Source organism: Charadrius vociferus, unplaced genomic scaffold (assembly GCF_000708025.1).
Source record: "Charadrius vociferus isolate BGI_N301 unplaced genomic scaffold, ASM70802v2 scaffold340, whole genome shotgun sequence".
NCBI lineage: Eukaryota > Metazoa > Chordata > Aves > Charadriiformes > Charadriidae > Charadrius > Charadrius vociferus.
Genome location: NW_009646631.1, coordinates 1,321,967 through 1,332,675, shown reverse-complemented (window position 1 = coordinate 1,332,675; position 10,709 = coordinate 1,321,967). Strand labels below are relative to the sequence as shown.

Genomic DNA, 10,709 nt, shown 5'->3' with positions numbered 1-10,709 from the left:
CATCACAGAACTAATTCATTTTCCACAGGAAAGCAGTAATAAAAATGAGATAGTAAGTGAGCCTTGCCCTTAAGGTTACTGAATAGCTACTAAATTAAAGGAAAGGCTAGCATGTTTGGTAATAAATTGTGTCACACACCGCGGGCATCAGCAGCAGTTACTATGGACACAGTTTCCGAGAGAGACAGGCAGGAAGGGAGAGCCAGAACAAAGAAGAAACAGTAGAGCTAAAAAAGGGTTAACTGAGATTTTGAAAGATCACTGTCTAAAAACCTTGTTCAGTATAGAGTCAGTAATCCTTGGCATTCCGAAATTCTGGCATGCTCCAAACCCTCCTGGTGGGCTGAGTGCCCCGTTCCACATCCTCAGAGATGGTCTTGATGTCACTGATGAATGGGGAAATCCTGGACCGGGATTTAAACGTTGTTAAGGAGAGGCTGGTTTTGTTCTTTGTGTTCCATTGCCTGGCAAGCTTCTTGGCCTCTTCCTCCTCTTTGATCTTTTCAGCAGCTTCCTGCAGGACAGAGCGGAAAAGCCGGGAGACTTCCTGCACTTCTGGTTCATATTCAGCAATGAGTTGCCGGAATCTGAAAGTACAGTCAAGGCACAGCTTTGATTAAAAACATCAAATTAGGGATTGCTGCCAAGTCACTGTGCTAGGCTTGGAACTTGCATTCTCCTGCAAAATGGGACTCCCTGGACTGAAGGGAACAACAACAGGGAGGGGCCATGAAGATATGCTCAAGGTCTCTAAAATCACAAGTAAGCCAGAGAATGTAAGGAAGCAATGAATCACTGTTTCTCATAAGCACAAGAAATAATAAGGAGCAGCAAACAAGACTAGAAGGTGGCAAGTTTGAAATTGAAGGAAGTGCTCTTTTCACACACCACCTATTAAATCAGAACTCAGTACTATCAATAGCTTAAGAAACAAAATGATTAAACAAGTTTGTGGAAAATGGCCCCACCACTGCTCATTAAACGTGATTGTCTAAATGCAAATCCTTGCTCAAGTAGTCCCTGAACTTTTGCTTTCCAGAAGCTGAGGATAAACCAGGGAAAGTCCCACTAGACTTCCCCTGTTTCCAGTTCTCATCCCCTATAGCATTACCCAATGGCCACTAGACAAACAAAAATCCTGTAAAACTGTCCTTTGTTATATATTTGATGGTCTCTCGATATTTAAGTTTCAGTGAAGTGCTATTTCATCCTTCTATGGCTTTCTGTAAGATAACGGACAGGCGTAGCTGATAACACCTTGATTGGCAGCACGATGCTGTAGCTATTTAGACAACTGAATTACTCCAGTGCCTTCTCAGCAGAAAGGTCAAAATTTTTTTTTGATGTATATTAAGCTAGCTTAACACCAGGGAAGTGAGATGTTCTTTAACCATTTCAATTGCTTCGGATAACTTCCTAATCTCCTTCCTCCACACCACCCCCCGAAAAAAAACCCTCTAAACTTTGAACATTTGGCTGCAAAAAGCCTCTGAGGCACTGTAGTTCATGCTGGTCCTAAGTACTTACACAGTGATGCTAAACTGAATTGCGCGGAGCCTGTAAGAGCAAGAGACTAGGTCTTGCTGAGGTTTAGCACGTAACAGCAGTAACAGATTTGATGTACATTGCAAACATCCATTCTCCCTTCTGAGGAGGCACTTCAGTTGCATTATCAAAGAGCCAAAAATACAGTTTTCACAATAAATACACTTTTCCCTTTATCCTAGTAAGAAGCATAGATGGATGAGTCCATCGAAACCCAAGTCTTTGCAGCATTATTATACCAGGGAAAACACCTTCAAAAGACTTTTATTGCAGAGGTGAACTGAATGAGTCATTCCATTATTTTATCTCCGTGTGTATTTTAAAGAGAGATGCTGGCATATTATATATCTATCAGTACATCCTCTTCTTTTGTGTTGGCAATTGTGCACCCAAAGGGCCTCATCACTGCCTCCAGTTTTAGAGGTTGTGTGTCATACTGCTGGATTGTGGCTCCAGAGCAGGTAGCAGCATGTGTCAGACTGGACCAGTGACTGGCCTAGTGGCTGACTCTGGGAACAAGAGGGAAAATGGGTGGTACGACAGCAAATTTATCCCCTGAGCACAGAGCTCTAATACTAATGCCCTGTGTTGCTAATAACAATCCCAACTAATATAGATGAAATAGTTTTCTAAAATCATTCTAACTTTCCACCTTCATAGCTATATGCCTGTTTGCACTCTCCTTAGCAACAGCAGCAAGAATTGTTTGTGAACTCTGCTTTTGCTGTTAAGACTTACCGCTGACTTTTCAGGACCAACACAAAAACTACTTCATATGGATTTGTGCAGGTCTAAGAAACAAAGGGAAAGCAATCAAACAGACTGCCAGTCACCCAAATAAAAGCCAGTCTCATTCAGATGGAGAAGTGAAGCGGCGGGGGGTGGGGGGGGCATTTCTCTCCCCCAGTAGGATGAACTGACTTTGCCCCTTTATTAATGCCCACGTAACTTCAGTACTAGCCCATTTGTATCAGGGACAGCCCACGTATGCACACCAAAAGGCGTGTATGCCACAAATATTTCTCAGCAGAAAGGATAGACAGGTTATCAGGGGCTGAGGTCTAGCTAAACCAGTCTGTGTCAGAAAATAGATGATGTTTGCTGCAACCACCTACGCATAATTGAAGCCATCTTCCCCAGCTATCAATGAAAGCCAGTTGATGTGCTGGATAATCCAGCAGTCTGCTTGCTGCACAAAACACGTAACATAAAAATGGTAAAACCACTGTAATCAAGGAATACAGGTTTGTATCTTGTGAAACAAACTCCACACAAACTGCTTAGTGGAATTAAGCACACAAAATTGCACATCACTTACCTAGCTTCTAGTGCAGGTGAATGCCCTTACACTTTTGCATGGAATAGTTTCAAACCAGGCAACTGCACAACTATATCTAGAAATCTCTCAACAAGGTTTCCTTACTCATCAGAAAAGTATACCTATCTATCTTATTTGTGAAACAAGTTATGATATCACTGGTAGCTAACCTGTAACATATTATACAAGTCACGCAGTCTTAGACGTGACTGTCAACAAAACTCGCCTTGAGCCAGAACAGAAGTCTGGGAAGCACATTCCCCAGTCCAGGCTGTTTTTTTAATCACCATTCGAACAACTTTGTTGCTTAAATTGTGACCCTTGCATTTCCTCATACAGCCGTTAGATTTTAAGAATCTGGCTGTGCTTGGCTCATACTGGCACTGCTTTTCTTAAAGTGCTGTCACCTGCCTGTTATTCTGTAGGTTACTGGTTCAGTAGGTTTCCTAAGTACAGCCTGAAGTTTAAAGACCTGTCAAGTCCAATGGAAGTCCATGGACTTAAACAATATGCTTATAGTTCACTGTATTCCTGAGTGCCTGTCAGAACTAGGTGCTCTAAGTAGATTTAGTCATTTGAAGAAAATGTGAGGTGCTTAGTGCTAATAATTAGCTTCTGACTCCTGAATCTATATTTTGAGCAGGAATTCTGGCTATATGGTAAAGCTATGAACAGCTTTGCTAGAGAAGGCTACTTGACTCCCAAAGGACTATGGCAACACTCATGTCACATCACCTCAAACTTAAGCTCATAATTGTAAATAAATCCATTTCCGATTTTAGTCATTTGTCTAATATTCAAGCATACTAGGAAGTCCACTTCAGCTATACATGATCCTTAGAAAATTACAGTCCTTAGCCTTTGGTATTAATAACATCTCAGATCACCAAAATGCAGGTTTGCATTTCCATATTAGGGGGTTTTGTTTGTTTCTCCCTGGGCAGAGAAGGACAGAAACCCACTGTTTCACTTTTGCTGAAACTGAAAGAAATGAAACAGACCATCATCACTAGCTCTGATTAGAGCTAAAGCTCTGAGTGAAGATGGCAAAAATCTAGCATTCTGTATTGGCAAGCTGCTAGTCTGCTCGTTCAGTTTAACCATGGCAGTTAGGTACTAAGGGCCTCACCAAAATCACTGTCATTTCCTTCAAATGGCTCCAAGATTTAATTTTAAATATAGTCAGCAATCTCCGACCCAGTAACCTAAAGCTAAGTTACACCTGAATACAATAGCTTTATTTGTATGAGATGAATCAGAGTCTCCAGATACCTGATGGTATTTGCAGTGTACTTGAATGCTTCAGAATTTCAAGAGACTCAAAGAAAAGTTTCTATTGACCTGAAATACAAAACAGGCAAACTGGATCGTAAAAAAAACCCTCCCGTTTAAGAAGTGTTCCTTTCCAGCCTCCACCACATCTAAAGAAACAAATTTATAGAAGCTGTGCCTCTCAGTAGATGTGACTGTAGCCACAGAAAAGGACAATTTGAATAATCATTTAGACCTTTGGAGAATATCTCTGACAACTCATAGAATAATCATTTAGACCTTTGGAGAATAAAGTGACATCTCTGACAACTCATCCAAAAATGTTTTGTTCTGACATTGAGCTTAGAATCTTACAAAGAAGGAGACCTTGCATGACACAAACAAAACAAACTCTGCAGTCTTGCAAGATGCATTCTGTTTGTGTTATTTAAGTATAATGCACTCATCGAGTACATCAAAAAGGACTTCAGCTTTTCAAATGTCTAAGATGGAAGGGGAAGGATCAAGCTTAATATTTCAGACAGAACCAAGGGCTTCAGTAAGGTACATGCTCTGCATTTGAATTTCCAAATGCAAGCTTGTAGATTTTTGAGGGGTTGAAGTTTTTTTCTAAAAGTTACTACATATCATAAAGTCACAGGGTATTCAAGAGGCAGTGCAATGATCTTGTAATTAAAGTACTTCACTGGAAATGTGAAGATTTCAGCTGAATTCCTGTTACACTCATCTTATGCAATTTTTGGGAAGTTTCCATGTTATCTCACTTTCTGAGAGGAGCATTTATCCAATTCTGGCTGTCTTAGTTAGATTGCATGCTCCTTATTTCTCTGTACATTTTCAGCTCCTAGCATGGCAAGCCCCATTCTTTTTCATTGTTTCCACGTCAGCAATAAAGATTTCTGAACCACAGGGCTCTCGGATAGAAGGTAGAAAAGAAGAGGGGTCAGCTCACGTTTCCAACATAAAAAGAAGGGATTATTGAATGAAACTAGTACATGTTAGTTTGAGACAAGCAAAATACAGTTTTCTACAGCAGAGTTGCAGTTCAGATGTGGAACTCTGCCACAGGATGCCACAAATGCTGAAAGTTTACATGAGTTCAAAAAATAAAAGCAAACCCCCACAACCTAAACAAACTACTGAAAGAAGCCACGTAGGGCAATTATGGACAGAAGGACCACTTCTGGCTCCAAAAGTCTCCAAGTTACAAGGCACAGTAAGTTGGAGGTTATAGACAAGATACTGTAATTGTCCATACTGTTGTATTTGCTTGCCTTGTTCTTTTCTCTTTTCCTTACACTGCTGCTACTGGCCACCATCTCATACAGATTGCACATCAGATCAAACAGACCTGTAACCCAGTCCAATTCTGCAATTTTTGTGGCTATGACATTCCCTTCTCAGTCACGAAATTGAACCAACAAAAGTTATGCAACCCTCATTTTTTTAATGTGGCTTTGCTAACCATGCAAACTGCATAGTATGGAACAAATAAAACCATGCCACTTCTTGAATCACACTGCAATACAATTTATGATAGCCTATAATAGCAATTTATAAGAGGATTTTTAAGAGGATGGTTTAATCCTTTTTCAGTTATGCCCACATAGAACCCACCAATGTTGATGAGTATGTTTTATCTATCATACTGTCAACAGTGTGCTGAATCCTGAACAGTGAACAACCACTACAAACTGCACTGAAATCAGGAATCTTGCATGATCTCAGGGTGGTTTGTTTTTTTTTTTTTTAAAGAAAAAAAAAGAAAAAAAGCTGAGGAGCAGCAAGTTGGATATGGCTCAGCTTAATAGTCTTTTGTGAAGGAGATGATGAACAGGGCCTCCCAACTGCAACAACTGAAGCCTGCTCTCATGGAAATAACCTGTTTGCCAGACAAGCCTTGCTCAGTGGCCCTGGGGATGGTGAAAATAACTCTGAACCCCAAGGAGTTTGTAGTGGCTTGTTTACAGCATGGCTTGGGAGTTATACAAATACAAGGCAGGTGCTGTTTCCAGCAAACTTTCATTGGAGAGAACTTGGCCACTGAATGATCCCAAATCTCTGATACTGCCACCATGGCAACATCTGCAAAAGCCAAAGCCCTGTGCTAGCTTGCTTCCAAGGTTCAGCCCTAGGCAAGGTGGGAGCTAGAGAGGCAGCTTTCACATCCTTTCCTGGCCACCCCTACTGTAAGAGGACCAGCTATTTCCAGCCCTCTTACAGTTGTAGTTGAAGAGCTGTAGATTCATTTGTTCAAGGGAAAACAGGCACCAGCATATGCAGTGAGTGACTGCGGGGTGCTGAGCACCCCACTGTATATGGCCTGCCAGGACTGTCTTCTTTCTAATCCCAACTGAAGAATATGTTGGAACGGGGGAAGTGGATTATAAAGGCCTGTTTTACAACTTTGCTTTGGCTAAGGTGGACTTCAGAGTCACTACTCCTCACTTGCACTGTGCTAAGTGACAGGGTTTAACTCAAAAGAGCCACCCCCTCAAAGGAAGAGTCACATCCCTCCCTTCCAGTTTGGATGCTACAGCAGGCTTCGATCTATTTCTGAAGGCATTCTTACAGAAGGTTACCCAACTGGCAAGCAGCAATCCTATGTCAAGCACGTGAAAATCTCAACAGCAAGTCCAAGAGGCTATGTCTACATTTACACTGCAGAAGGCAGAAGCAGCACCTAGCTGTTCAAGCCAACTGCATGCCCCACCTGCATACTACTCCACGTCAAGGCTGTGGAGGGAGGGCAGGAGAGGGAGAATCACGCAACTGCTCCTTTCTCTGGGAATACCTGGGTCACAGGCTGAAAAACACAATAGCACCTTTTGGCTAGTCTGGACACTGGGGAAAGTGCCTCGATAGACATGATGCACAGCTTAACTCAAGGAAGGAAGGCTCCAATGAGAGTGGATAAACACCAAAGCAGGTTGTTCAGAGGCTGTGCAATTTCCACCTTTGGAGATATTCAACAATTGATAAGACAAGGGCCTGAGCAACCTCATCTAACTTTGAAGTTGGCCCTGCTCTGAGTAGGAGGTTGAAGCATGTACCTCCAGAGGTACCTTGAAACCTCAATTATTCTAAAATTCTAAAGACTGAAGCAAAAGCCATCACAATACTGAAATGGTACCTGTTCATCAGGCAAGATAAAGCTTCTCTGGCTGCTCAGGAGCATAAAGTACTCAAGCCAGTCTCAGAGAGAAAAGGCATTTAGTAACTTTTTGGAGGAAATGATACCATGTTAAACTGACTTAAAACATTAGATTTACTTCTTCCACAAAGACACTGTCTCATGACTTACAATACAGGATGCCAAGTTTTTATTCTGTTGGTCCTAACAACTCTTGTTCCTTCCTCGTATATCATAAAGAGGGGGAAAGGAAAAGTCTGTATCATCTCATCTTTTACTGTACCTGAGTATGACAGGCCCACAGTAGGAAGGATGTATTTTGGTACACATATCCTCCAGCTGCAGCCGTTCTCCTGGGCTGATATCATAGCTCTGCTTTGGATAGCTGACCAGCCAGCCGTAGTCCACCCCAGTCTTGATCTTGCGATACTCATTCTCCCGTTCTCGCTGCTGCTTCTCTGCCTGTTTGGTCTGCCAGCTCAGCTCCATCATTAGCGTCTCAACCACCATTTCTGTGGGGTTCCTCTGGGAAATGCGGTTTGGGGGCTCATTCCACCTGAACCAGGATGCCAGTGACATAGTGCTCTGTGTGTCTGTTCATTGGGAGTGGGTTGAGGGTAGGGAGGGAGAGAAAAAGAACAGTACCATCATCAACACACCTCAGCTGAGAACATTCTGCCCCACACACCCCTTGAGTCTACTGTTCACCTAAAAGTCTTACTGGATTAGCCACTTAGAAGTAATTGGTGCTGAGCACCTTGAGAAATCTCACCCATAGCAGCCAACTTGTGTGGAGGGCGAGACAAAGGTTGAAGAGGCACAGTTTCCCTTGAACTTCCAGTCACCATGTAAATAAAATGACAGTCACAGTTCTTACACAGGAAGCTAAGTTATAAGGATACCTTGCTCCCTCTGAGTTAGGCTGGGGAAGCATTTTACTGCCCACACAGAGGAGCTGAGGCTAGGGCTTGCCTCTCTGAACTCTCATGGGAGGGCATGACCTTGCAGTGCCCTACATGCAAAGACTCAACACATGGAGTCAAACTATTCCTGGGAGCCACGTGCTAGCCAGCAGGGGATCCTCAGAGGGGGAAGGCAGGATAGGTGACCTGGGTAGGTTTGCTGCTGCTGTAATGTAAGTGGTAGAACTCATCTGTACTAGTACTGGCAGGAGCAACAGTTGGATTAACTACAAGGCCAGGCAGCGCTTTAATGATTATTTAGCAAAAGTGTTGTTGCATGCAGAAGTAGAGGAGGCTACACCATCTTCCACAAGCTGAAGTCCAACTATCAGCTAAGCTGGAACAGCACACCTTAGGCACTACATCCAGCACCAAGGGAACTGAGGCTGAGGTGAGGGAAGTGACAGCATACCAAGGTTTAAGCTGTTATTACTTCTGAGTGAGAGGTTTCTGCTGCTGGGGAGTTACCCAGCGCTTAGAAGGCAAGACAAACTGCACCAATCAGCTCAGCAAAAGAGGAATTAACTCCCCACCCAGCAATCCCTTCATGTAGTCACAGCAAGAGGACAATGCATGGAACAAAGTTATTAACTATTGTATTTGTAGTTAAACACAATGGAGTCCAAAAGCAGGCACTAGGGACCTGAACAGGAGCAAAACAGCATCTGTTTCTTCACAGAGGACAGTTACGTGCCTTGTTGCTCCCTTCCATTAGTCCCCAGGGAGAAGGGGTGGCACAAATAATGGTTGCAGCTGGGATTACCAAAAGGCTACTCCTGGCAGCAGCCCAATCAGGACATAGCATCAAAAGTTAACATGAGGGCAATGGATTAAAGAGCATGATTCTGCAGAGCCTAAGCAAATCCTCACTACTGAAACAAATGCAAATCACAAGAAGCTCATAACTACCCAGTAGTCCCACTAGAGCTGAGAGCCATGAGCTCCCAGACTCTCTAAAAGAGCAATGGTCAATAGGATTCTGCCTTCAGTGCCTAGAAAACCATCACTGTCTGCACCAGGTGAGAAGGGTGCATCAGTTGCTTTCAAGCCTTTATCACTTGCCGTAATGTAGCCTTGTTCTCTTTCAAAAATGTTCATGTTATGTAAATATGTCACGCCATTAAAGGAAAGTGTTCCAAAAACCTACACAGTATGTACGGTGCCCCAAGTTGGAAACAATTTCAGGGTCTAATGCTTAGGCTTTCCTAGAATCAGGAAGTTTGCCAAACTGCATCAAAGGACTAGTTTCTCTAGTCCTAGATCCTACCTCTCCCAGCAAGCAATACCAGTTTCTTCAGAAGGAAGACATAAAAGGGCTGAAAACTTCCACAGGACACAGATCTAGCTACCTAGGTGTGTAAGGCTGCAGGTACTCTTCTGCGACTGTATAAACATTAACACCTTTGCTAGTTTACAGTGCTTATACATGAGACATCACTGTAGTGACTGTTTTTGCCCTGGAGTATCAGCTATGATTATCTTTACGATAGCAGTGATAGTCAGCAGCTGCTGGAAGTAATCCCGCTCCTATCTCATTTCTGGACTCTGTAGGAGGAGCAGCAGGTCCTTTCATTTGCTTTCATCGCCAGGGTGACTCCAGCTAACAGCTCTCAAATCACCACACAGCGCTCTGGCTGCCTGCAGCTGACTTACTTGCTCAAGACACGTGAATGAACTCAGACTGGAAGTGATGTGCTTACAGCTTCAACTCCATAATCCCACCATCCTAACACATACCTGGGTCGTGCTACATGGTGGCCTCCACTCACCATTACGCATTATTAAGGATGAAATTCCTTAAAACTTAAGACCTTTTTCTTGGTCTTATCACCCCTTATGTATCACGTAGGGGAGCTCTCTGCTAGCGAAAGTGAGTGGCAGAACAGACCACAGACTGTTGCAAAAGATTTAAAAGTTTCCTGTTTCTTTTCAGCTTATGTGAGAGTAATTTTTCATAAGCTTTTACAGGTATCTGACCAATTAAGGTATCATTATTTCCATTTGCACCTTCACTCGATGAAGGTGAGCACGCCCTTCTGCATTTTACCAGCAAAGGGTTAGCTTGGTTTGCTCTTATTCTGGATATGACCTGGTCTCACGTTGGTTTAACTCTACTGACTTCAGTGGTGTTAGGGGTAAATCAGTATATGGCGGTACAACTGTGAAGCTGATGAATGTCCCTCTAGCTCTTCCTAGCTCACCAGCTGTTTTATTAAAAGAGGAGCAAGAGGGGAATGTAGCGGTCAGAACTGAGAAAGACAGCAAGGAGAGCTGGGCTCTCATTTGACCTGCCCTGGCTTTCACACGGTCCTGGGCTGTTCTTACCACCTTTTTGTTTTTATCTTGCATGTCTCTCTCAAAGCAAGTAGTTCTGCATGAGGAGAACCATTTTACCTAGCACTAGTATTGGAGAGGACAGTCAGTTAGAAAAACATTTTGGGTACCTTGTCTGAGCAAGGCCTGATGAACCTGAGCTTTG

General features: G+C 43.0%; 1 protein-coding gene across 1 annotated transcript; it reads right to left on the bottom strand.

Moving 5' to 3' along the window:
* Positions 1-289: 289 nt before the first annotated feature.
* RD3 (retinal degeneration 3) lies at positions 290-7,855 on the bottom strand. Its single transcript, XM_009888317.1, has 2 exons — positions 7,552-7,855; positions 290-587 (listed from the first exon to the last, which is right to left on the bottom strand). Exons 1-2 carry the CDS (start codon positions 7,845-7,847, stop codon positions 290-292), a joined length of 594 nt encoding a protein of 197 aa, XP_009886619.1. The 5' UTR covers positions 7,848-7,855.
* Positions 7,856-10,709: the final 2,854 nt, after the last annotated feature.

Bases quoted from the DNA above. Each gene is read 5' to 3' on its own strand.
- RD3 (XM_009888317.1), bottom strand. From the start codon at position 7,847: ATGTCACTGGCATCCTGGTTCAGGTGGAATGAGCCCCCAAACCGCATT. The intron at 588-7,551 runs GTACAGTAAAAG...CTGTACTTTCAG, and splicing joins TGTGGGCCTGTCATACTCAG to ATTCCGGCAACTCATTGCTG.